The sequence below is a fragment of the Eretmochelys imbricata genome, chromosome 10, assembly GCF_965152235.1.
Source record: "Eretmochelys imbricata isolate rEreImb1 chromosome 10, rEreImb1.hap1, whole genome shotgun sequence".
Lineage (NCBI taxonomy): Eukaryota > Metazoa > Chordata > Testudines > Cheloniidae > Eretmochelys > Eretmochelys imbricata.
This window is the reverse complement of record NC_135581.1, coordinates 52,021,263-52,048,975: the sequence shown is the minus strand read 5'-3', so window position 1 is coordinate 52,048,975 and position 27,713 is coordinate 52,021,263. Positions and strand designations below refer to the sequence as shown.

At 41.4% G+C, this 27,713-nt stretch overlaps 1 protein-coding gene across 8 annotated transcripts; it reads left to right on the top strand.

Annotated features, from left to right (window-relative positions):
• Positions 1–8,441: 8,441 nt before the first annotated feature.
• Positions 8,442–27,325, top strand: TPM1 (tropomyosin 1). 8 transcript variants are annotated; one of them, XM_077827365.1, is made up of 8 exons: positions 8,442–8,651; positions 13,977–14,110; positions 15,757–15,874; positions 16,623–16,693; positions 17,549–17,624; positions 18,095–18,157; positions 18,450–18,519; positions 25,156–26,421. In XM_077827365.1, exons 1-8 carry the CDS (start codon positions 8,514–8,516, stop codon positions 25,227–25,229), a joined length of 744 nt encoding a protein of 247 aa, XP_077683491.1. In that variant the 5' UTR covers positions 8,442–8,513; the 3' UTR covers positions 25,230–26,421. The 8 variants fall into 8 exon arrangements, with proteins under 8 accessions (XP_077683491.1, XP_077683494.1, XP_077683496.1 ...); XM_077827368.1 differs by lacking the exon at positions 25,156–26,421 and adding an exon at positions 21,551–23,306; XM_077827370.1 differs by lacking the exon at positions 25,156–26,421 and adding an exon at positions 19,842–20,559.
• The last annotated feature ends 388 nt before the right edge of the window (positions 27,326–27,713 follow it).

The following is a 27,713-nucleotide window of genomic DNA, read 5'->3' as shown; positions in this document are numbered from 1 at the left end:
GCCGAAGTGCTATGGCAGAGATCTCTGGCTGAAAGTATTGAAAGAGTAACTGTAGCTACCAGTAACGTATGAGTATTATCATTATCTTGGAAAATCAGTGTTTGTGCTGCATCTTTTTTCAATATTAATAAGTAACTTCAAAACATACTTTCCTCAAGTATCACTTTTTAAAGCAGAGAGAGAGAAATTAATCGTGTATATCTCTTAAATGCAAGGCCTACCTTTTCTAGCCAGATGGAGCAGAAATACCCAAGCAACTTGAAATGTTCAGGTTTCAGAGTAGCAGCCGTGTTAGTCTGTATTCGCAAAAAGAAAAGGAGTACTTGTGGTACCTTAGAGACTAACCAATTTATTTGAGCATAAGCTTTCGTGAGCTACGATGAAGTGAGTTGTAGCTCACGAAAGCTTATGCTCAAATAAATTGGTTAGTCTCTAAGGTGCCACAAGTACTCCTTTTCTTTTTGAAATGTTCAGTGAAAGGTAAGATGACTATGTTTGTACATGTTTGTGCTTCTCTTCATCTCTATCAGAAAAACAATTTAAATCATCTCTAAAATTCAGATCCATGGGGGACCTTGGAGTCATGATATAAACAAACTGCACTAATCAGAGATTTTAGTTTGAGAAGAACTTCAAGATTTCCTTTTTCCTGGGGAGGCGGCAACTTCCTCTAGGTATCTTCCAGAGATCCAAGGATTGCCTCCCCCTTTTTCCCCCCCTCCCCCTCCCAATATACACGTTACTTTCCAACTTCCCCATCCCACCCTTGAGGCTCCCAGTCAGGGCCAACAGCTAAAAGGAACTGGATGTGAGTCTTGTCCGTACCTATGAGTCCCACTCCTTAATTGCTATTCAGAATGTTATTTTAATTTGGCAAGACATTAATTCTACCCAGAGGCGACAGAGCTACCGCATAGTATTCCCAATCCCACAGCATTTTACACTTTTAAAGTCATTTTTGGTTTTGGAACCCTAGCATCTGCATGAAACATATTGCTGCATTTCAAAATAAAATCGGTTTGCCATGCAAAATGTAATTTTTTTTTAAATCCATACTAACCCAGATAAGAGCCCAATCCTGCTCCCACTGAAGCTGATGGAAGTTAGAGGTGGTCACAAATAAATGACTAAGCAGACAAATTAATTTACAAAGGATTTTTAAAAACAGACTCTTTGTTCCTATCTAGGTATACTTAAAATATCTTTCCCAAAATGTTGTCTTATGACACCTCATCCAGATGGAATTAACCACTGACACCCGGGCTCAGTTGAAATCCATTTAAAAGGAAGACAGAGGGAAGAATTTCATCCTCTAGAGATATCCCTATTATTAATTTTTACTCTTGTAGGACAATCAGATACCATTGCAATGAGCACTACAATTAACCTTTATGCTAGGGATAACAATACAGAAAGCATATCCTTCGCTGGGGAAATTGTACATTCTGTAGTAGAGATTGGTCCAAACACCTTTGCCTTTACACCATTTGATATGTGAACTCAGATCCTGCAAATAGCCACTGCCTTTATAATGGGCTGAAACCAACCCACAGACCCAAACTCTGGTGGGTTGAAATTTAGGGTTGGTTGTTTTTTTGGTTTGTTCCCCCTTCCCCCCTTTGATGCTCTGAACATTGAAATTCAAAGGGAGATGGGTACTTACCTCCCTTGGCTTCTTTGATTCACAGCTCTAATTGCCCCAGCTAGGGTGACCAGAAAGCAAGTGTGAAAATTTGGGACACTTTTTTTTTTCCAGGGAGGCAGGTATAGTTACCTATACAAGACAAAGCCCCTAATATCGGGACAGTCCCAATAATATTGGGATGTCTGATCACCCTAGCAGAAGGTAAGCATGTTAGAAGCTGTTGGAGCATGGCCTCTGCTATGGCTAACATTGATTCAGTTGAACCAATCATAGCCTCATTGAGGAATTTTCTGCTCAAATTCCTTAATCTGGACAAAAGCCACATGAGGTTGGTTCATTGCCACCTTTGTGCAATCAAATCCTGCAGATCATGCACTTCCCCACACAGCACAATTTACTTTCTTAAATTGTGAGAAGGTACACCTGTGTTGTGTTTGTCAGGGTCGGAGAGATCCTGTTGTATCTTGCTCCTTTTGCTAATGAGACATAACACCTTATTTCACTATGGAAAAACCACAATAGGGAAAATAAGTCTCCATTTAATTATACATCGTTTTCTTAATTGTTTTCAGGGTTGCTTGAGTCTCTCATTTTTAACTTAAACTATCTAAACATTTCCTTCATACATTTCAGGTTTTGTGTAAATCTTTTAATTTCGTATGAGAAGAGCCCAGGAGTAGCAGCCATCTATCATTTCACACGCATCTACTTGTCTTCGTTCTTTACAGCACAAACTGTACAAAGATTTACAAGATCTGCCCAATTCCCCATACCCAACCAGTTGCCTCAGCATTTTCTGTAGTTTAACTGCCCAGTGAGCCCAAAATAAATTGCTAGAAAGTTAACACTTTTATGTGTAACAGGAGTTTCCCACCCACCCCCTCCCTCCTGGTTGAGCATGTGATGAAATACTGGAGAGGAATATGATAGACCTCAGAAGTGCTTACAAGTTGTTTGGTCAACCTTATCAACTCAGCTATTTTCAGAGGGCCAAGTCCATATCTCTGGGGGCACTGAACAGACTCCTCCTCCTTGTCACAACTACTTTACAGACACTCAGAGAAATCCTTCTGGCTGCAACATTCTTTTGTCTGGGGGTTGGTTGCAGTGATGCTTGCTCACTGCGAAAACAAATCGGAAAACTGTTGTAAAAAAATAAAATAAAATAAATCTGTCTATTAGAAGGGGATGTGGGAAGTAGATATGCCTGTTTATAAATCAATCCCTATTTACAATACTGCATGTTTTACTTAAATTATTATTGATATTACAGTGTCCTAATTGAGTTTTTGTAATTGTAATTGATATTACAGAGGTCCTAGTCAGGATTGTGCTAGGCACTGTACAAACACAGAACATGTGACAGCCCCTATCCATTCTATTAGGAATATAATTTCCCTCTCCAATCAGATAAACTGATGATTTTTACAAATTTGTCCCCGTGTGTGTGCCAGGAGATGAAATATTTTAAATGAATCCCTTTTCTTAAATGCAGAAAGTTAACCTCTAGCAGGCCCTCTTGCCTTCTTTCCCCCTACTGTATTCCCAAATCTGGCAGTTCCAGTAGAAATGTAGTAACAAGCCAGAAGATGATCGGTTCCAGTTGTGGTTGCAAAAATATGACTTCCTCCCTGCGCAAAGGGCAAAAGCGAAGAAAATTTCACCAGCCCTGTACATCATTGAGCCTCAAGGCTCTTTAAGGTTTCCTTAAAGCTGTGTGTGAAAACTGTGAATGGATTTGTGAGCCAGAGAGCCCTCCAGCCTTCACCACACCCCAGGGAATGACCCGACGGAGTTAATGCCTATACCTTGTGGTCTGTTAGAAAGAAGCCTGTTATTACAGGAAGGGAGGAAAGCTCGGTGGGCTCCCGGTGACGTTGGGGCTGGGATTTATTGGAGGGTCCGGGATGGGACGCGCCAGCCCCGCTACGGAGCAGAACAATCACCCAGGCGCTCGGCTCACGCCAGTACTTTGCAAGACGGGCAGCTCAGGCATAACTTCGCTCCCTGCAGACAGTCCGCCCTGGCTCACAGCATCACCCGCGCAACCCGCTCTGGCCTGCCCCCGGCAGCGGCCAACGTCCCGTCCCGCGTGTTCAGGGTAGACACAGGCACAAAACTCTGCCCCTGCCTGCCTGCCTTCCCTCCCTGGCCCATCGGATCCCATATATAGTCATATCCACGGTCAAATGGTAGGCGGCAGCGAATGGGAGAGCAAAGGCTGGAGGTGGAAAAAAAGCTGGGAGTGATGAGAGCCAGGGGGGTAGGGACGAGGCCAGGGGGCGGGGGGGAGAAAAGCCCTCTCCAAAAAAGTATTGGATGGCTGGCTTGAGGAATGCAGGCAGCCCCCGTGGAACGTACATATCTGCGCGGCGCTGCCCGGCCGGCGCTCCCACTGCAGCCCGGCGCTCAGCCCCAGCACAGACCCGCCTCCCGCAGCCCGCCCGCCCGCCCCGTCCCTTCCTCCGCCTGGGTCCTGCCTGTGTGTGTGGACTCCTAGCCCGCCGCCACCATGGATGCCATCAAGAAGAAGATGCAGATGCTGAAGCTCGACAAGGAGAACGCCCTGGACCGAGCCGAGCAAGCCGAAGCGGACAAGAAGGCGGCGGAGGACAGGAGCAAGCAGGTCTGCATTTCGCCGCGTGCCAGCAGCCACCAGCAGCACCCCCTCGGGGTCCTCATGCGGCTCGCAGGCTGGAGCAGCAGTCTGTCCCAGCTCTCCGCCGTGTGGGCTCTTACCGGCTGCCTGGACTTTGCTTCATGGGATTCCCCTCCCCGCCCAAAGAGACTGAGTAACTCGAAAGAGCGGAATTTACACCAGTGGAGTAGATTTGAATAACTACCCGAGGGATTTGGGGAGGGGAAAAGGGGGCCAGACAGACTTAAAATGTCCCTTAGAGCCGGAATAAAGTGTAAAACTTAGTAGCTGGCTGGTGATGGACAGCTCTGCTTTGATTTAGCTAAGTGCAAGTTAGCCCATGTGTTCCCCAGCCTCCTCTCCCCCATTTTATGCTAAGCATCGGAAAGCAGAAGTGTTCCCTTGCAAATGCAGCGCCGCTTTCCAGATGTGTTCCACTCCTTTCCTGGGATGGAGTTGGATTTTTTTTTAAAATTGCATTTACGGGGAGGTTGGGGAAGGGAAGAGGGGGAAACACCCAGAAAAAATGTATCTGTGCATTGTATTTCCTCTGTGTGCGCCTAGTTTGAGGAGGACATTGTGCAATTGGAAAAGCAATTGCATGTGACGGAGGATACGAGGGACCAAGTGCTGGAGGAGCTGCACAAGGCTGAGGAAAGCCTCTTCTCAGCAGAAGAGAAGGCCACCAAGGTAGCGTGCCTCTGCCAAGAGCAAAAGGGAATCTAACTCTTTCTCTCCTTTTCTCTCTCTGTCCGTCTGTCCTTTTCTGTCCCTCTGCACCCACACTTCTCCTTTGCGCGATCACATTGCCTGCTGCACCCTTCCCCCCCCCTTCTTCCTACCCCACCACTTTCCACCCGTCTCGCAGCTGGAGGACGAGTTGGTGGCTCTGCAAAAGAAGCTGAAGGGCACTGAGGATGAGCTGGACAAATACTCGGAGTCCCTGAAAGATGCCCAGGAAAAGCTGGAAGTGGCTGAGAAAAAGGCCGCAGACGTAAGTTAGTGCCCCCCTTCCCCCAGTAGACACACACAACACCCTCTCTACCCTCCCAAACCCTACTGCCCTCTGCACAGGACACATGCCTGTGCTTCGGTCCAGCTGCATCCCAGGGACATGCTTGCTGTAGGGGCCAGGTGTTTCCTGGTCAGAGGTGAAACCACGCTGCCTTTTTGCATGAGGTGCACACACCATCAAAGGCACAGACATGGATTTCTGCTCACTCAGCACATGTGCATTTCAGATGTACTCACCTCTCTAGACAGAGCTTGTAAGTAAGGGGTGGGTGGAATGTTTGTTTAGACGATTAAAAGGGGGGGGGGAGAGGAAAAAATTACCATTTCTCCTGTCTGAGAAAAGTATTTGCAGTCATTTAAAGATGTTTTTATTGGTGAGTTATTTGCATCTGTTTTTCCCTAGGCTAAGAACAGTAAGGATTGCTGTTTTACTCTTAGTACAGGGTCTTTTAACATATACACAGCTACCTGCTGGGGTACAAAAGAGGCCTAACATCAGCTAGGCCTTCACTGAAGCATTACAGCTTAGGTTACCCTAACTCCGTGGTTCTTAAATTGAAGGCCATCTCCTAGATTTTAATGTCTGGAGATATTTGAGGTTAATAATTCACCTGTTAAAGGATAAGACAGCCCCCCAGAAGATGATACTTGCTAGGTCTGCAGTCAGTGGGATAGAGATCCAGAGAGCAAGCTGGGGGTTATATATAGCTCAGTGCTTTATATGGTATAGTGTGAAGTGCACCCCACCCGAACCCTCATCCCACCCATCTGTTTGCCCCTTGACAAGCATTAGTTTCATGCATGTAGTACGTACAAATTTAGCATTTCTACAGCTTTACATCCAGATCCCTCTGGCCACCATTGTAGGATTCAATTCCCTATGAGTGAATTTCACCTCTGAATTATAGAATTAGGTGATGCACAACTCTTCCAAATTGATGATGTATTTCCCCCCTTAACTCAGCTTTTAAAATGAATCTCTAAAAACAATACAGTTGGGAAGGAGTTTTAGAGATGATAATGAAGCAAAGTATTTTAGGTGCAGGGAAAATACTTTAGAGGATGAAATGTAAACAAGAAAGATCTAATTGTGTGTGAAAGAAGACAATACATTTCTGTTTACTTTTTTTTAAAAAAAGTGTTTCAGTCCCAGTATAGACTGTACAACTTGATTCTTAATTTTCAGATGGAGCTCAGGATCTTAAAAAAAGTGTGTGTGTGAGAGAGAGAGACTCTGTATAATATGGATCAGATGTCTTTCTTTCTCTGTATAAGGCTAAATGGATGAGAGGCAGCTCTCCCGCAGGACGTTTATTTAACTTGTTCAAAGGAGCCGCATATAGATCCAGGGAGATCTTCCTTATAAGGAAAAGTATGCAAACTATTTGGGAATAGCTTGCCTGAAGAAGAAGGCAGGAGAGGGGAGAGACATGTTACTAGATTGCTTTCATGAAAAGAGAGACGTCTCCAATGCAGTCATGGTGCCATTTCCCTTTACTTGGAAGAAAAACACCATTTTGGAATTGGTGTGGAGAAAGCAGTTTTATTTGCAGTAACCGCTCAAGCAGAGGGTAGCTAGGATGCCTGGCTTGTTTTCGAGACAAAGGCAGAGATTTAAAAGCTGCTCTGCAATACTGTGTTTCCTGGTGTATGCAGTGTCTCCTGTTGTGATAAGGGGTTGTGGTGAAGCAGATATGTAGAGTATCTTTGGGAGCACAAATCGTTTATTCAGAGTATTCCTCCTCCTACTGCACATCGGTCCAAGCTTTGAGAGAGAGATCTGTCCCAGGGAGGGAGGGGAAGAGCTCCTTGGGGTGAGCTCACATGAGGGAGTGAGGAAAGTCAAATGACTCACCAGTGCAAAATTCAGTCACTCCTTAAAGCACTTCCTGAGCCTGAGAGCCACCAACCCACCTCCCCTGGGGGCTAACAACCCCCTGAGCTTTGCTCGGAGATGTTAAAACCGCTCCACAGCCTCCCTGGCAGGCTCCAGCCTCTGTGCCTTAAACCCCACCACGTGGCATATGCGGTATAGCGTCCCGAGCGACTCAGTCAGCTAATCGGGCCCTTGTCCCTATTCAGTGTTCCTCTGCGATGTAGGGGGAGGGTGGGGAACTCCTGGCCTGCCACCCGCTTTGCCTGGTGACTTTTCACACACCGCCACCGTCCGTCCCTTCTCGCGCCTTGGCGAACAGCCCGTGGACAGAGGGTACGATGGGTCTCAGTGTGGGCGGCAGGTGGCGCTGCCGCCCCTCGCTGCCAGGCTAGATGCTCACTTCCCTCCGCAACGCCCATGCACGCATGGGAGCACCAGGACCGTGCCCACCGGCCCTGCCTCACACCGGCCGGGCTAGCGTCTCCCCGTCCTCCCAGCCTGTTTAGAGTCCAGTGCCTTCCCCCCCCCACTGCACGGGCTACTCTGGGATCTTCTCTATCTCCACCCCCCATTGCACATGCCATGCTGAATCCACCGGTGCCGACCCCAGACTGGGTCCGTGTGTCCTCCATCCGCCCGCGCCCATTGCAGAGCCCAGCCTGGGTCCATGTCTCTCTCCCCCTCCATTGCAGAGCCCAGCCTGGGTCCATGTCTGTCTGTCTCTCCCCCTCCCCCATTGCAGAGCCCAGCCTGGGTCCATGTCTCTCTCCCCCTCCATTGCAGAGCCCAGCCTGGGTCCATGTCTGTCTGTCTGTCTGTCTCTCCCCCTCCCCCACTGCAGAGCCCAGCCTGGGTCCATATCTCTCGCGCTCTCTCTCCCTCCCCCCCGTCTTTGCAGAGTCCAAGGGTCCTGGTGTCCTCCCTCCACCCCACCCCCCATTACAGGGTCCAGCTTGGGTTCTACCTCCTCCCCCCGCTCATTGCAGCGCCTAGCCTGGGTCCCTGGGGCCTTTCCACCACGCCCCATTGCAAAGCCCAGCCGGGTCCCTGAGTCCTTCCTCCTCCCCTAACCCCCATTGCAGAGCGGAGTCTGTATCCGCCCCTCCCCCCATTTGCAGAGCCCAGCCTGGGGCTCCCTCTGCCTGCCCCCGCACGCTCCCTGTGGCACCGGCCGCTTTGGGGCTCCGTGCGCAGCCCCGTTGCCCAGCCCGCGGGGCAGCCCCGGGCGCTGTGCGGGCAGCGCAGGGGGAGGCGGGGGAACTTCCGGGGCCGAGGCGGGGCGAGGGGTAGCCGAGCCGCAGCGCAGGGAGCGGCGGTGGCGGCGGTGCGGAGCCGGGGCCATGGCCATGGCGGGGCTGAGCTCGCTGGAGGCGGTGCGGAGGAAGATCCGGAGCCTGCAACAGCAGGCGGACAGCGCCGAGGAGCAGGCGGGCAGCCTGCAGCGGGCCCTGGACCAGGAGCGGGCTCTGAGAGAGCAGGTACCGGACCCCGGGCAGCGCCTCCCAGGGCTGCTGCTGCCTTCTCCGTGGGGTCGGCACCCGGCCCTTCCCGCTCCTCCCCAGGGCTCTCTGCGCGCCCCATCCCCTCTGCCCCCAGCCTCTGCCCTGCGCCCTGCTGGCGGACACACCCAGCGACATCCCTGTCTGCTCCTCCTGGGGCTGGGGGCAGGGCAGAGCTGATTGCAGGGCAGGTTTCTTCTCGCTCCCTGCATGTGGCCTCTGCAGGGGCTGGGGTGGGAGCGTGTGAGTGTAGGGGAAGGGAAGGGCTGTGCTTAGATTCGTAGCAGAACAGTATCCTGGAGACAAATCTCAGAGGTGGTGGGAGAGACTAAATTATACCCGGAGGCTGTCCCCTGTTCCCCTTTCCCCCACCCTTTCATTCAGTTCTGTGCAGCTTTTAGGGGCTAGGCAAGGGCACAAACACCCTTTCCCTTTAAATTAGTTTTTACACTGGGAAGCCTGTAGCTGGCCCTTTGCTGTGGGCTGTGTTCTGCTCAGTGGCCTAATGAAGCTTCATAATCTCAATTCCATTGTGAAACTCAGTGCTAGTGTTTGTGATCCTCCTAATTCCTGGGAGGATAGCCTGTTTTTCAGATTTATGATCACTGATGTACAGCAGTCTGTACCTGATAGGTTGCAAATTTCAGAAGTATTTATTGTTGCATTCCTTTTCCTGGACAGCCTAGACTTAGAGACTTCATTTACAGTTTTTTCTAACACAATGGTTACTTTAAATGCCAGTTAAATGGGTTCTGTTTTTTTCTGAAGAATGTAACATCAGGCTTCAGACAGACACCTCAAGACAAATATCATTTTTAGCAAGTATGGTTTGGATTTCAGATAAGTACTAGATAATTGTGGCTATTAGTCTAAAATGTTAAGTTTAAAAATAAAAGATTCTGAAGATATTTTAGGTAGACTAGGTTGTCTAGCATAAACGTTGGTGCTAAAGAACCGTGAACAAAACGTTCAAAGTTGGGTGCATACAGTGGGGTTCTAAGTTTATATTTAGGCATCTAAATAAGTGGCCTGATTTTTTGAAGTGCTGGGTACCTACAGTTCCCACTGAGGTAAGTACTCAGCTCTTCTGAAAATCAGGTTACTTTTACTTAGGTGACTATGAACTGAGGAAGCCAATTCTGAGCATTTGGCAACAATGTCTCTAAATGCTATACAAATCTGTGTGTCTAAGGTGCTTAGATGGCCCACGTTACCCTAGTATCTAAGTGTCTCACAGTCTTAATATATTTATCCTCACAGCACCCCTGTGACGTAGAGAAGTGCTATTATCCCCATTCTACAGATGGGTAACCGAAGCACAGAGAAACTAAGTGACTTTCCCAAGGTCACACAGGAAGTCTGTAAGAACAGTAGGGAAGTGAACCTGGATCTACTGAGGGCCAGGGTAGTGCCTTAACCATCCTTACTCTCTCTAAAGTGAACAAACTCTTTTTTTCAGGCTAGCAAATGATTAAGGTCAGTTAATGGCTTAGGTATAAAAAGTAGGAACCAAGATACTCCTTACAGAAATATTTGTTTTGCTCATATTTTTATACAGAATACATTACAAAAAACAAGGAGCATCACCCAGTATGTGTCTAGGGATGTGGTTTTGTCTAGTGGTTACTGCAAGGGACTGGGAGTTCTATTCTTTGCTTTGCCACTGTCCTTTGGTACTGCTTTTAGTATCTCTATACCTAAATAATGACAGGTTTCAGAGTAGCAGCCGTGTTAGTCTGTATTCACAAAAAGAAAAGGAGTACTTGTGGCACCTTAGAGACTAACCAATTTATTTGAGCATAAGCTTTTGTGAGCTACAGCTCACTTCAGAAAGCTTATGCTCAAATAAATTTGTTAGTCTCTAAGGTGCCACAAGTACTCCTTTTCTCTGTACCTAAAGTTTCCCATATGTAAAAAGGTAAAAATTTACCTCACAGAGGTGTTTTCTGTCTTCAGTGTTTATAGAAAACTTTGTTCTTTGATGTCACTTATCAGCATTCATTTATTTCATTATAATAGAAAAACTGGTTGTAGGCTCTCTAGTGGCCTTTCCCTATAATCTGGAATTTTGTACTGTTCTAATCTAGGCAGTAAATGCACAAGCGTGTTATCTGAGGTCCATCAGCAAGTGGAATGCTTCCTGATTGGTTGCAGATGGCCTTCTCAGAGACAACAATGATGGCTCATTCGAATTCTGTAACAGTACTTTACATTCTCACCAGTCACTTCACATACCATTTTCACAGTTAGAGGCAGATCATGTCATACTTTTGCTAATTTAATAGTTCCCATATTAAACATCCTTAAACATGGATTCCTCTTCTAAGACCTTGAGAACAATAATAAGATCCCTGGAGTAAAGGACCCTGATTTCCCCAATTGAGGTAATAGCTTGATTACGGTGGAATCTTTTAAGTATATAACAAGTTTTGCTACTAAATTATTAGGGCCTGGTCTTACACTATTGAAAACAGTGGCAGTTTTGCCACTGACTTCACTGGAAGCAGGATCAAATCCATACGAGCGGTCTTAAGTATTTTATCAAGTGTTGTCGTTAGAGGAAGTTAGAGGTTTTCTTCCTTTCCTGGAATATTTTATTTAGATTGTGGAAATTCTCCAGAATTTATTTGCATGATATTTTAAGTTCCTTTGAATGAGGTCAGCACTGATGTGAATAAATGGAGAAAACAGAACTGATGGGCACATCTAAATATGTGGCTCTGCTATATGAAATAAGCATCCATGCTGAAGCTGCACTCTGATTCCATTTTTCTTCCCAAAGAATGAACTGCAGCAAGCAGTCTACATGATCCTTTCCATAGTGTATTGCTTGACTTGTATGGCATGTGACCAGCTAGATATTTTTTCTTTTGTGCAAGGTACAGAAATGCAAACAATAAAAAAGCTAAAGCTCTAGCCAAACGATATCATAGCTTACCACTTTTGAACACTAAACCAGACTGTCTTTTCTTGCACCATTGGCTGCCATTTTCATAAAATATAATAAGTGAATGATGCTCCATTCTACCTTCCCCTCTCTGCGCGGCCCCCTCTCCCCCCCCCCCATTTTATACATTGCTAGTGACCACATTTGATGATACATTTTGCACTCCACCCCAATCTGTTATATGACTTCTCACCGTAAAAGTATGCAGTATATAGTGAATGCTGTGGCATCAGTGCAAAGGGTTGTGTTTATCTATTAGCCATGGGAGTGCCCCTCCATGTCATCAGTAATTTTTTCCTTTCCTTACCATATAAGGACAGAAGTCCTGCTCTGCAGCAGAATAACATAGGCCTTATAAGGCCAGTTGGTAAACCCTTGCTGAGTTACTGCTTGTAGAACAGGAAGTAAGACTTGAACTTTAATCATCCTGTGTTTCCTAAGTATGTTGTGTGCTCTTATCACATTAAGAATAGTTTTAACATAATTGTTAACTTGTAATATTACCACTTTCCCAAGGTGTTTTTAGACTAACATTTGAAAACCCCTTCCCCCATAAAAAGTTGTACTTTTCAAGTTAAAATATCCAAGTGCTTTTCATAAAACCTCTGGCCTTTAATAAGAGTTCTGAGCTGTAGTTTGTGGTTGGGAAAAGAATAAAATTGGAGGGAATACTGACACTTAGGGATTTTTTTATTTTATTTTATTTTGGCCCTAGTCCTGGAGTCCTACTGTCAATGCTCCCATTGACTTCAAATAGATTACCAATTTGTGCCCTTCTTGTGTGTGCATAATTTCATTCATTCTAGTGGCGGCTGTGCATCAAAGGATAGATGCTATCCAGTACGTAAGCGATCCTCATTTACATCTTGCGCAATGGGATCCTGGTCCATGACAAGCATTCCTAGATACTACTGTGATACAAATATTATTGTTATTATGGCTGTAAATGATGAATCCTAAAAAACTTTAATTGCAAAAAGGCACTGACTTGTACCTTTGCCATGAAAGAAATGTGTAGTTTCAATTAGATGTGATTTTTTTAAAATTTTTTATTTTTTTTTTATTTTCACCTATTTTATTCTACACAAAAACATGACCAGAGAATTCTACTGAGGAGGCTGACCACATCCATGACCGAATCCACCTCTAAACTGGAATTCAGTGATGGCAGGCACCATAATCACACTTCCTTGTTAGAGCAAAGTTAATAAATGTTGAAATAGTTTTCAGCGCATTAAAAGTCATTTGTATTCCTGGAAGTAATTTTCCTTTTAAAATAGTGACCCTTTATTCTAAACACTACTGCCCTTCATATCCTTTGGAAAGAAACAGAGAGGCTTAATAAGGGAGTTGTTTACAAAATGCTGTCACAGTACTTACTCTGTGACTAGAACAAATGTAGCTTGGAAAATGTCAGAAGTGAAAGCTTGTAAAGATAAGAGGCGCATAGTCTTGGTGTAAATGTTACACAGAAGATTAAGCAAATCTCTAATGCAAGTAAAGCAAAGCTGAGGGTAATATGCAGATAGTATTATTAAAATATGTAACCAAATGTGTTGTGAGAGTTGGTGAGGCCAGGATTCCTGTGTTAAAGTAACATAGGCTAGACTCTTGTTTTTCAGCCTTGTGTCCCCTCCTGTGAACAAAACTCATTAATATCCAGTACTGCATGTTTTATTTTTGGGGGGTTTTTTTAGTGTTCTGTTCACCCTTTATGAGCTGGATGTTTGCAAATACCTTCACCCATGTATTGTAATTTTGGGTGTTTCCTCTATGCCTTGTCATAGAGATGCTGCTTCCTACCTTTCTTAAGCTCAAGGAAATGTTCATACAACTTCCGTTGTTAAAAGAAGGGCAAGTTCCCACATACAGATTTAAGATATAGGATTTAAAACCCTTTATATTCCTATAATATGTTCTGGGTAAAGTGGGCAAAACGTAATTTTGACATTGTTTAATGTTTACGTAAAGATTCTGTAATCTGAGGATATGTGCAAGCTGAATACATAGTAACCAAAAAATAAACATATACTCACTGAACACTTGAGTTTCTTAGGGCATGTTGTACAGTATTTAGGTATTTCATATCAGGTGAAAAATCGATCAGTTGTCCTCCATTATGAGATAACTACACAATTCAGTGAAGGAGTAGGAGAGAGAGAGCGTGCAAGTGAGTGTGTGCTCGCAGATCTGTAGAGATACATAAAAAATATCTGTTGGCCACTTAACCAGTTAGACTAGTGTTCTCTCTTACTACATTCTCCCAACTGTTGTTCTAAAACCATCTAAATGGTCCTTTACAAAAGAAGACTCTTAGGTTGTATTATGGATTCATTTTCTTTTCTGCTTCTACTTAGGCTGAGAGCGATGTAGCTTCTCTGAACAGACGTATCCAGCTGGTTGAGGAAGAGTTGGATCGTGCTCAGGAGCGTTTGGCAACTGCTCTGCAGAAGCTGGAGGAGGCTGAGAAGGCAGCAGATGAGAGTGAAAGGTGGGTATGGCCTGATTCATGTTCTCATTTGAGCAGCAAGCTATCTTTATGACAAGCCAAATATTGTCCAGATGTGGGTTGGATAAAAATAAATTAACCACCTTTCTATATCTTGTGATTGCATGTAATCTACTGTGCCTTTACATGCGTTGACTTCAATCAGTTAAAATTTGGAGGAACATGTTGAACGTGCAGACTTTAGTCCTTGTTTATATGTCAGGTTTTGAGATAACTTTACAGATATCCTGTGACCATTAAGCTTGGTGCTTTGGCTTTTGATGTGTTGTGCTACCTTTTGAGAGACCCAGGTTAATCCAACCCCAAGACTTTTGTATCTTGGGCCAGGAGTTCTGTGGTGGTGGTGCACACTCAGTCTCCTGATGGGAGACTGTAGAGTCCATCTCTCCGGAGCATCCAACTGAGAAGCCCACCCAGAGACTGGCAAGCCTTTGAAAAGACTGCTGCTCTGCCTGTTCGTATGGTTTGTGCATTAATGCAGTTTTGTGCTTTCGTGGCCAAGGAAGGGGAGAGAAACAGTCAGTCCAGACTGGGATTTGAGGTAGGGTTTTCAAAAGTACTTAAGTGAGTTAGGAGCCCAGGGTCTAAGTGCTTTTGAAAATCCCACCTGTAGACTTGTAAAATTATATTTAATACCCATAATAGTGCCTTTCGTCTGGAAAGGTCGCTAAACGTTTTCCAGACTCACTCTACACCATTATTCATCATGCAGCCACCTTTTGAGGTGGGAAGCATTTGACAGACACACAGCACATGGCACAACAGTTGGGGAAGGGAATTTTAGTTTAGCAAACTGGGCAAATCCTGGCTCTTGAAAAAATGCTAAATGTTTTGTTTGTACGGATCAGAAAGGACTTTAGGTTCTAAGGTCCAGATACAGTAGCTCACAAAGAACTTTATTTATCTACCTCAGAAAAATACCCAGCAGGGAGTTGAACATGCAGTGCCAGAGAGTTGAGGCTTAAGCTACATACTTTCACTGAATGCATCCGATGAAGTGAGCTGTAGCTCACGAAAGCTTATGCTCAAATAAATTTGTTAGTCTCTAAGGTGCCACAAGTCCTCCTTTTCATATTGTCCTTAATCACTTTCTTAGGATATCAAAAGCAGTTCCCTTTTGTCATTCACCTTTGGGTGAGGGAGCACTTTAACTGAATTGAAGAAAAATGTGGTCAGGCTGCTGATTGCAAACTTTCATGTAATGCTGAGTTGTGCAAGCAGCATAACGAACCACTCTTGTTTAATTCAGGTTTCAGAGTAACAGCCGTGATAGTCTGTATTCGCAAAAAGAAAAGGAGTACTTGTGGCACCTTAGAGACTAACCAATTTATTTGAGCATGAGCTCATGCTCAAATAAATTGGTTAGTCTCTAAGGTGCCACAAGTACTCCTTTTCTTCTTGTTTAATTCAGATACCATTAGTTTCTTATCAACCTCCTATGAAAGCACGCAGGGAGCCAGGACTAGACCTGAGAAGTTTTGCCTCACAGTTTGTAAAATAAAATGACACCTCTGACATGCTGCATCCATCTCAGTCTGTCTTAGAAAGATGCACTCCAAACGGTGTCAGGATTGGAGATAAACTAGGAAGCACTAAGCCTCGTATTTCCTGTTTTTCCTGACTTTCAGAGGAATGAAGGTCATAGAGAACAGAGCCCAGAAGGATGAGGAGAAAATGGAAATCCAGGAGATCCAGCTTAAAGAGGCCAAGCACATTGCTGAGGAGGCTGACCGCAAGTATGAAGAGGTCAGTTCCTGAGTGCAAATCGAAGAGCTGAGGCCTTACAGGCTTTGACGACAGCTTTTCTCTTTTGTTTGCCTTAAAGTACAAAAGTTCACAAGCATCCCTGTCAATAAGAGAGCAGCACTGTTCCCACAAAGGTTTGATATGAGAAATAGGCTCCTGAGTGCCTCGAGAGACAAGACTGCGGCTTGTCTGCTAGAGATCTGATCCATACTCGGATTCCACTGCACAAGTATGAGTGGAGATCTGTGCTCATTCCTTCACAGAGAGTAGCCCACTGCACAGAACCATATTTGATAAAAAGGCAGACAAAAATGGACAATAATAGCACAGACAGGATTAAGCACATGTTGGCCTGTCCATCATCCTGTTATGTGATATCATGACATCGCATACCAAGATGCTGGTACGTCAGCTATGATTGCTCCAAAATGGCTGAGAGAAGGATCACTGCTGTCTTCAGAGAAGCTATAAAAAGAAAATTTTATTTTAAAACTGTCATGTTGGTGAATGGGAATAGGGGACATGAAAATCTTGGTCAGGCGATGCAGACAGGCCTATATAAGTAGCAAGGGTCTAGTGCAGCCAGGAACCCATTAGATTTCCTTGAATCAGTAATTCCACGAGAAGTGTATTGTCCCTGTACGTAGAACATTATAGTGAGAGATATTATCCAAGGCTTTGGCTGCACTAGCATATAGTGTGCAATAATGTGTGATTTTGTTTGTTTGTTTTATTTGCCTTACTCTAGGTGGCTCGTAAGCTGGTGATCATTGAGAGCGATCTGGAGCGTGCTGAGGAACGTGCTGAACTCTCAGAAGGGTAAGTGCTGTGACTTCCCAGAGAGGTGTGTGAGATGCTGCGAGACAGTACTATACTTGCACGAGATGTTGGCAGTACACTTCTTTGTGTTCAGCTCAAAGCTATGTTTTGTTCATTTACTGTAACGATTGAGATAAATGTTAAACACCAAAGTAAACGGGTGTAGGTGTATGTGTGTGCGTGTGTGGTTTTTTGTTTTTTTTTTTTTTTGTCACTGCATGCCCTACCTGCACACTGATTTTGTGAATGGCTTTTGTGCATTTCATGTGTTCACTAACAGCCAAGTCCGACAGCTGGAAGAACAATTAAGAATAATGGATCAAACCTTGAAAGCATTAATGGCTGCAGAGGATAAGGTACTGATACTAATATACAGTTTTCAGGTTTAACTGCAACCCAAGTCTTTGATGAGCTTTCATAGCTGTTAGTTCACTCAGTAATGATGAATGAACCTTCACTGCACTCTTTACTCTCTTTGCATCTTGCTTTGGTGGCTTTCTTTGGTCTTTTTTATTTTATTTTATTTTATTTATTTAACCTTTACAACTGATCTTTTGGCAGCCAAAAAGAAGCTGAACTATCTCATATTTAAAGGGTCTGTCAGTACTTTCAAGTAAGCCTGGTGCTGTAGGTAACTTGTTTGTAATGGGGTTTGTTTTTGTTTTTTAAAGAGAATTCTGGCATTGTAATGAATTGCTTTCAATTTGTGATGGATTCAGCTGCTTTTTAGGCCGTTCTTTTGCTCTGTAATTCAGTTTTCATTTTTCTCAATCTTTCTCCCCCCTTTTTTTCTATTTCTTTTGCTTGACTGATCTCCCACCTGTCCCCTTTCCTGCCTCTGTTCCAAAATAATAGCAAATGTGCTGAGCTTGAAGAGGAGTTGAAAACTGTGACCAACAACCTGAAGTCGCTGGAGGCTCAGGCAGAGAAGGTAGGCTAGGGCCTTATAACCCCAGTGGCCTGAATTTTTATGCATTGTCCTTAAATGTTTACACCATATTTTAATAAGGCTTTTGGTAAATGGAAATATCTGACATTAATACAAGTATATAATCAATTATATTTAAATATGCATAACATTAATTATCAGTCAGTGTTACTTAAAACTTTATAGCTTTCAAATGCAAATTGTGTGCTAAGATATTAAATTTTTTCCAACTTGTCCTCCTACATTAAAATTATAGTACCAAATGCTGCCCTGAGTTACCACTCGGCAACTTGGGCAAAATGTGGCCCTTTTAATAAATGACAGCAAGACCACTATGTCTTGAAAGATAAATTAAAGTACATCCATACCTAGAACTAGTATATGGTTATCATTACAATGTAAGATTGTCATACATGTTGTATTTTCATATAGAGAATATTTGGTCTGACATCTCATGCTCTTTCTAATTACAGTACTCACAAAAGGAAGACAAATATGAAGAGGAGATTAAGATCCTGACTGACAAACTGAAGGAGGTAAAATTAGAACAATCCTGTATTAATGGATTTTACGATACTGCTCTGATTAATGTGAAATTTAACTTGTCAGTGTGGAAAATAGCATAATGTTAGGTGCCAGCATCAAAGCTATACCGCATTAGACAATACTGGAGGATGATTGTGATTTTACACCTATTTCCTATTATTCTGTCATTGAACATACTTTTTTTTTCTCAAACTCATTGTTACCTTTGTATTTGTAAATATCATGAAAGTTTCCTAATGTCATTTGTATAGTTTTTGACCTTGTATGTCTTTTTAACTCCAGGCTGAGACCCGTGCTGAATTTGCTGAGAGGTCAGTAACCAAGCTGGAGAAGAGCATCGACGACTTAGAAGGTATGATTGTGCTTTATTTTTCACGCTTCCTGCAGAATAGAAAGCTGATATTCACCCATGGGCTTCGTCTAGTGCCCAGTCCTACAAATCTTTATTCCATGTGACTAGTCCCAAGCAAATAAGTAGGACTACTCACATAATTAAAATGGGCAGGATAAGATCCTAAATGAATGATGTGTTTTCCAATCCAAATTTATTACTCCCATAATTAAACATTTTAGCTGGACAGTGTTTTGCTCTTGCCTGTTTCTTGTTCTTTGATATTCTAAGACTATTTTTTGCTTTAAACTCTTCTACTTGGATATTCAGATAAGGAAAATGATCAGATGGTAAATGTTATTAATTAATATGCTAGTTTAATTACTTTAAAATATCAGCAATGAGTAGTATGTTTGTTATAATTAGGAATATTGAGTTAATTTAATTTATGACTGAGATAAGTGCAAGTCAGGGCAACTATTTCATGGCATAGAACAGCTGCTATTTTCAGTGAAGCTAATGGTTTGTATACACATTCAGGGGCACAGCCTATTTAACGCCACACAGTTTGCATTTAGGGCTCTGATAAATCTATCAGAATTGCAGTAAAGGGAATAGAATTCTCTGTTATCTCAAGAATAGAATTCAATAGTGCTTTGTAATTAAAGGTTAAGCTATATGAGATTTACTTCTAAAATTGTGTTGACTTTAAGTTCAGTATTGTAAGAACCTTAAGTGCTGATCTAGAAAGCTGACTTGTGCAAGAGGTCTTTAAAGGTTATAAAAGAGCCAGCCAGCTGCAGAGAATTTACAGTCACTTTCTCAGTTAAAAAGAAAAATAAGATGCTTGGGAAGAACTAACCCTCTGGAAAAGCTTGAGGGTATGACATCATTCAAAACCCAAAACATTTTTAAGGCGGAAGTGGGATACCTGGTTCTCCCTAAGCACCATTTTCAAGACTCTTCCCTCTCCTGCTGGCTTGTAGCTCATTGCATGTGCCTTGATAACTTATATAATGCAAGTTAAATACAGTTTAGGGAAATGGGAATTATTTTTTCGTCGCACGCTTTATTTTTTTTGGCTTTATCTATATCTCAGCTTGGCTCGCTGATGATGCAGTAATTTTAATTGACTTTTCACATAAAGCTGTTCACCATTTGTATTCCTTCCTAATTTACATATTGTTTGTTTTTGTTCTCTGCCTGCCATGCCACTTCCTTCTATGCACTGTTCCCCTTTTTTGATGCTGTTTCCGGATGGTGTCCCATCCCACCACCTTCACATTCAATCACCTGATCGTTCTCCATTTCCTTTCACTTCTGCCTTCCCTGGTGAATGTTAGATGAGTTATATTCTCAGAAACTGAAGTACAAAGCAATCAGCGAGGAGCTGGACCACGCTCTCAATGATATGACTTCCATGTAAATGTCCTCTCAACCTGTGCCTGCACCTGCTTCTCTACCCTCATGATTGTTCATTTGCAGCCTTGCAAAATTATACTTGCTCACTCTTTAGGGGGAGGACTACGTTGAATGGGCGTGATTCAGTGTTAAAGCATCATTAGTATTTTCTTCATCATGCTAAAGGGTGGACAAGTATTGTGCCTGGCCTGGTAAATTTCCTGACAGTTTTGCAAGGGTGGCTTAATCAACTCACTTTTACCCATTTGTTTTGTATCCATAAACCCTCTTTCCCTTGCAGTTATCTGGCTCATTTCCCTTCTGGTTGTTCTTTTACTTTCCACTTCTGAGTTCACTTCTGTTCAAGAATTTCTACAATGCTCATCATTTTGAAGTTGCCAAAAGATAAGAGTCTCCTTACATGCCATACAGAGAATGTTTTTCATTTTATCATAATGATTACCTCTTTAAGACCGTTTTTAAAAATAGAAGTGACAGCTGTTGAGATGTGGGTTGTTTCTGTGAAGAGCATTTGAAAAATAAACCTTCACACATTTGGTAGTGGTGAAATAAAGTAGTTTGAGAGAAAAAGTGGTGAAAGTATAGAGTATTGGCTTGAGTAAAAAAGCAGAAATTTTTACTTTGAGTAGAAAAAATGAAAAAGAGATAAAATTGAAAGATATGTAGGGTCTGACCAACCAATGTCTTGTTTGGTTGGTAGAGTGTTGTTTCAAGCAAACTGAATTTTCTTGTGTGCTTTGAAGACATTGAACAGAAGTCAGCTATGCTGAAACCTTTACGTTCTCTCCCCCTCCCCATACTGATAACTCTCATGTGCACTAATTTTTTAAAACTGAGATCGGAAAACCCTGAACACTTATGGCTCTGTCTAAAGCACACCTACCTGTAGATGTTACTTTCAATTTCTACACTTCACTTTCAGCGTTCAACACATTTTAGCCTTTGGTTAGAGCCACCAGTGTTTTTTGCATGTATTGAAGGTTTTACATTTTTTCACCCTGCTTAATTTTTTTTTTACATCCTTAAATATACAAACTCATTTTTTTATTTTTTTTCCTAACTTCCAAGTGTTGGAACTTCTTGGTTATGGCCTAATATTATCTGTTTTGTATGTTTTGATTCTAAGCTCAGAAATACAGTTCCACACAGTGATTTATCACACTAATGTCCTTATAAACAGTTTGTAGGACTGTAACAGCTTTATCTCCATTTACAGAGAATAACGTGCAGTGCCTTGCATGCAAAATCTTCTCGCTAACAATTGTAGCATAATTTAAATTTGGGAAATTTCCAATTTGAAAGTAGGCTTAAAATCTGAGACAACACCATAAACGTTGAAGGTTTAGTAACTATAACTGCATTTCTGTAATTATCTTTGAATTATAGGTAACTTTTTTTCGTAAATGGAGTTTAACAAATGGAACGATAATCAGGAATTGACTCTCAACTGTAAATACATTTCTCCATGGTTATGTAAATGGAGGCATTGCTATAGCGTTGCAAAAGGAGTGTGGTGTGATATTTCACTAGGAATCATCTTGGCATGTTTGCTTCCACTATGCTATTGCTGCTGCTTTCTGAGTTCTTTCCATTATGCCACTTTTATTTCCCACCTTTTATCTTCATGCAGATAAATTTCTTTGCTTCACCTCTCCAAAGATATCTTCATCAAGCTGGATAAACCACCTTTCCAAGCTCTTGGATGTTTCATGGGTTCATTGTCCTGTCCTCCAGCTTATTCTTTCCTTTTAGGCTCAGGACATTGCTCTCTTTGTGCCTTCTATTGTACAGAAACTCTACTTCTTTCAATGTAAAATAAACATCCCACTGTGTAAGATGTATCCCTTTTGCTATTCCTTTGCCTTTTATTTATTTACATGATCATTTCAACTATTAATCATATTAAAAATCTGCCTTTTTTGCCAATAAGGAATTATTTTTGATTTTTTCTTTGTTTTTCTGCTGTCCTTTCCTCCCCCTTCTGACTGACTCCAGCAAACATCTTGCCAAAATATCAACAATGCAGAATTTCAAAATGAAAAATACCAGTCTATGGCATGATAATGCTACTCTTGGCTATCTTAAATTGGTCGCTTTTGGAACGCGATCCTCTTTTTCTCTCAAATTAAAATTCAGATGATATGACTTTTTCCTTAGAGTGTAGTGGTTTTTTAGAGTCTTATTGTTGGGCCAAAATCTGCAAGGACACAGCTCCCTCTGGGGTCATTCGGTCGTGGGAACATAGCTGAGAGTCCAGTTTGGCCTTTAAGCGTTTGACAGTTGTGTTTTTCTACAGTCCAAAATTTCCTACTAGCTTGAAGTCTTGATGTGGAAGACTTCCTGCATTATATAAGTTTGTTGTTTAACTTCTAGTAAAAGAACTTTTAAAGGGGTAGCATGTGGTGAAAAATCCTATGGTTTTTTTTTTTTTTTCTTTTCAAAATAAGATAACCAAATGTCCCTATCTGTGTTCATTAACAACATGGGTTATAGAATTTTAAAAATTGATTGATCTATCACCATAGATAGGTACTGTTAGTTTGCTTTTTACATTTCACTGGGGAGATGAAATACAATAGTTTCACTTTCATTCTTAGTCAGTTTCACAGACTGTGCTAGGACAAAGCTGCAAGTTCAAGTTGCAGAGACTTCAGGGGAATGTTCTTAAATCTGAACAAAAAAAAATTGTATCATTGTCATGTATCATTAAAATCTTTTCATTGATCTCAGGTTTTGTAAAATTTTGTCTGACAAAACCAAAATGATGGGTTCAGATTGACCTGACAGTGTTCCTTTTAAATATAAACCACTAAATACTGAGGTTTCTTGCTCTCCTACTGTAATGTACAACTAAGCCTTAATGCTGCTTCAGGAGGACTTATGTTCATTGTAACTATTTTAACTTCATTTCCTTCACAATGGAAAAAGTCCTTTTTTTAATAGCTTTACATTAAAGTGAATATCAATTGAAACTGAACTGACTACTAATTATTGCTTTCATTTGATTTTGTTGCTAAAGTTCTAATGCTCAAAACGTTTATAAGCTCTGGCCAATGTACTTGAGCTTGAATTTGAGGGTGGTCCATTTTAAAGTTGTAGAACAGTAACTTTTTAATTTGGCTATGTCTCATTCCAGTTTGAAAGATACCATCAAGTAACCTGATGTAGAGCTTTTCCATTTATATTTTTAAAACCTGCCATTAGTTGCAATTCTCCATGAGGCTTGAAAATACTTCCTTCATCCCTCCCTGCTGTTTCTTCTCATTTAGTAATTGTTCTTTACTCCCTTCATTTTTTGAATACAGTTGGAAATTACCTCTTCCCCTTTTCTTTAATAACTTCAGCTCATCTGTTTGTTCACCCATGTTACTGCTTATTAGAAAAAGTTCTGGAACCAGCTGTGGAGGGAACACAATGGGTTGGTTTATTTATTTATTGTAACTTCAGTAGAGTCTAACCAGATAGTTGCTATGATTGTGAAGACTGTCCAGATTATAAACACATTTATTTTTAAATTTGACTATGGCCTTGCCAATGGTTTTTCTTTCTTTTCTTTTTCTAATTTAAATCCACTAGTTATTAAGGTTAAAAGCCCCTAGTTGGCTTTTTCCCTTTTATGTATACATTTAAAAGTTAGTGAATTAAGCACAAGATCAACATTTCCAAGTATGGCTAATTATTTTAAGACTAGTCTCAATTTGGGCACACACAAAGATTGGGAATCCTTACTTCAATGATTTATATAACTTTAGTTTTGACTGACACAGGTAAACATTCAGATTTTAATTCAAATTGTAACACAGTATTGTTTCTATAACCACTAAATGCATTTTGGCATTTAAAATGGAAGCTTAGCTACATCTAGGTTTGGATACAGTTTCCAAGTGAATGTCAATATAAAACATTGATGTGGGAAAAGAGAAGGTAAAAGAGAGAAATTGAGGCAGTCTGGTAGTGGTGTTCTGGTATATCCTCTGATCTTACTCTCCTGGTCGGTGGAGCCTGGGTTCTCAGGAGTAGCAGTTGGTGTTTGCCTCTCATTACACAAGTGCGTCCTACAAACTAATTCATGGCAAGGTCTTCCCATCTTTGTGAGGTGTTAGACACCTATCTTCCAGGGGAAAGCACTGCAGTTGCAGCTATCAAGAAGGGTAAAAGAAGCAAAATGGATGGTTCCCCACAATTGAATAAGTTGTGGAGTAAGGATGTTCAGAAATCTGTGTAGACCTGTCTCAGAATTCACAGCCAGGCTATCAAGAAAAATACACTAAAAAATGAAAGGGAAACTGAATGCAACTTCATGGAATAGTCCTTTCCAGATTTAGTGTCTAAATACTGTAGAGTTTTGTCCAGTCTTGAAAATGAACTCTGTTGACGGTCCTTTAGTAGTGTACAAGAAACACATTCAGCTGTGAATTTGCATGCTATCATTTCATCTATAACATGAAAGGTGTCTTTTGTGAAAGCTGTCAAAGGGGCACTTGAGAGTTTTTTTATTCCAGTTTAAAGACCTCAAAATCTCCCTATTTCAGTAGCTGAGAAATACACGTTCTCTTCCTAAAGTACCATTTCAACTACCAAATTGCACAATAAAGAGAACATGCAGTGAAGCATGTGGATCTTGAGCAAATTCCTGTTGAACTCAATGGTGTAAAACTCCAAATGGGAGACTCAGTGGAAAAGCTCCAGTGATTTCAGTATGACTTGGATTGAGCCAAGAAATAGTGTGCTGTTGACTAAGGCATTTCTGCTGCAGTGAAGGCTGATTATACTATTGCTTTTAGTTAGCTAGTATTGAATACAATTCTGCCACCCCTTCTACATCTGCAAGGAGTCCTGGCATTCATAAAACAAGTAAACCCTATGTACATTGCTCATGTATGTGAATTCAAGCAAGGAAGTTTGTTTCACGTGGCTTCACTGAGAATACTGTAGCAATTGTCCCATTTTTCTTCTTGTTTTCCTGACTCACAAGCCTACTCCACAAAAGGGGTCTTAGAGAAATCCTATATAGATTGTAAACTGTTTCTTGAGCTTTGGAGTAGGTATTTAGTCATCAGAGAGCTAGAATATAAAGGGATCCCTAAGGTAAAGATTTTCTCTCAGTGTGTAACTAGTTGCTGAACTGTCTGTGGTGTGACTAGTTTCTTTATTAACTCTTGCTCTCCTGTTTCTCTTCTAATCTTTGTTCATTCTGCCTCTCTTTTTCTTCTAACCTGCTTGCTGACTGTACAGACCAACTCTACCAGCAACTTGAGCAAAACAGTCGCCTAACTAATGAACTAAAGCTGGCATTGAATGAGGATTAAACTTTAGTGTGAATAAACTTAGTTGTGTCTAAACATACTTACTCTGAAGTTCCTCAAGAATGAATGAGTGAAGGTAGAAATATGCAAGAAACCTATAAATTGATTTCCGACATATTATAACTGCTGTAAATTAATGGATGAAATTCTCAGTTCACTCTTGGGGAAAGAAGTGCAAGTGGAAGAAGTAACGCTTCTGATAAGGCTCCCGTAGTATCTTGGAGCAGCCACAAATTCTCTCTTTGCCTATGTAATAGTGTCTTTCCACTTCAGTACCAGTTACAGTAGGTAGCTGATGGTATTTTAAAAACAAGCCCCCCTCTTTGTAGAGAGGTCATAATCCTTTTTAGCTGATGTCACAAATTGGAGTTTTACTGGTAAATAGAGGAAGAAAAATATTAGCCAAGATTCAGGTTTCAAAACCAAAATAAAATATATTCCCAGCTGCTTTGTATCTGGAAATTTAATGCACTCTTTTGAATTACAATAAAATTGGCTTGTATTTGAATAAAAGCAGTCCTGAAATAGAAACCCCTTTTGGAAATACCTGGTCAGTTTAGAGGTATGCTTGCATCAGAATAAAGTCGGTTTTACTGGATTCTGGTAGCATGTAGCTCCAGAACATTGTGCTCACATACTATGTCACGTAAGAGTGTTAAATGACTGTTCTATTAAAAAAAAAAAGTGTGCATGCAACATAAAACTACTAACTGCCAATAAAACTGTTGTTGTTTTATTTAGCAGCTAATATAACTTGTTAATTTCAGTTTTTGGTTCTTTTGTTCTCATTCTCTGCAAGTTATGAATTATAATGCGACTTCAAAAGTGTGGCACTGCCTAGAATACAGATTAGCAAAGTCTGTCATTTATTAGCCTGTTCATTAAAAAAAAATTAAACCTCCCCATTTCCACAGCACATGGCTTCTGGAATTTACAAAAATCTAGTCCATTTTTGGCAATGTGTTGTTTTTAACATACATAGCTGCAGAACAGTTCAAAACTTGCATCACTTGCAGTTCATTTTGTTAGTTGGACCGTTCCCTTGCTGTCTTGGCTGGGAACATTGGTATTTATGAGCATGTACATTTCTTATCATAATAAATCCCTCCATTATAAGTGATGATTGCATGCCTTCATGTAAAGAAAATTGATGTGTCCAAAGAGCTGCTATTCACATTTTGATTTTCTAATCCCATAACAGAGAAAGTGGCGCATGCCAAAGAAGAAAACCTTAGTATGCATCAGATGCTGGATCAAACTTTACTGGAGTTAAACAACATGTGAAAACCTCCTTAGCTGCAGCCACATATATATTTCTTTGTTTTTACACCTGCTTGCCATGAAACCCCTTAAACATGTTTTTATTTTAGTTTCACCACAGTCACAGGAACATCTGCTAAATACTAGGCAGGGGTCAGGAAAACACCAAAATGGGCAAGCCATATGCAGGTTGAACTATTATGGTTTCAATGTGCCATTTCCCAATATAATGTTGCCTACACTTTGTAGAGAGTTCAGCAACACCAGTATGCTTAGTCTGTCCAGGCATCTTTGATGTGTCAGAAAGAATATCACCTCAAGTGCCAGCTATATAACAAGACAGTTAATGTTGGAGAGACAAATCAGGTGTGGACTGGTGCTACTTTGAACAAAAGGTACAGCTGTGGTCTTTTGTTTGATATTGTACAAATCAGAAGTTAGTCCAGCATGGTAATTTATTTTATCTGAGTTTTATTGAGCTGTGCTAATTCAATAAAACCAAGGATTTGTAAACCACATACAATATTTAAGACTTTTTGGTTTTTAACTTGTATACCTGCAGCTCATTACAAATGTGTAGGTCAGCATTTCAACTTGAGTATCCATTCCATTGTATTTTTCATGTTGAAATGAAAGATTAAGTAAATTCTGGAGAAAACATAAATTTGGGAGATTGTTTTAAAATGTATTTTATTTGTGTGGAATTGGGGGGAATTTATAAATTGGTATTTGCCTCACTTTATTTTACACACATACTGAGCAATTTTCAAAGTATACCTGTATGTAAACGTTGTATAATGATATGAAATAAAACGCACATTTTAGGACATTTTTTAAAATTTTGCTGTCCTGTGATTTATATTTTTAATCTTTTCAGCTTTTTGTCTATGTAAAGCATGAGTATGCATGGATGTGGCTCATCGGGATAAAATATATTGAAAAGCTGGCTTTCCATCTTCTCTAAAAGTAAAGTGAAAACTATGCCAAAATGAATAACATATTACATTTTGTTTGCCCTATTACTAGAGGGTCACAGTAGTTAACAAATTTTTAAAAAACTATATGTGCTATAATAACATGCTCTTAATTTTTAATTATTGTTCTGCGTGTATATTCTTAGAGATTGGTCCAAACCAAACCTCCCAATCCAAACACACTCAGGACTTGTCTTCACCGCAGAGTTAAATCAAATCATAACTCAAGTATTGCCCCTAACTCGAGTCTGTC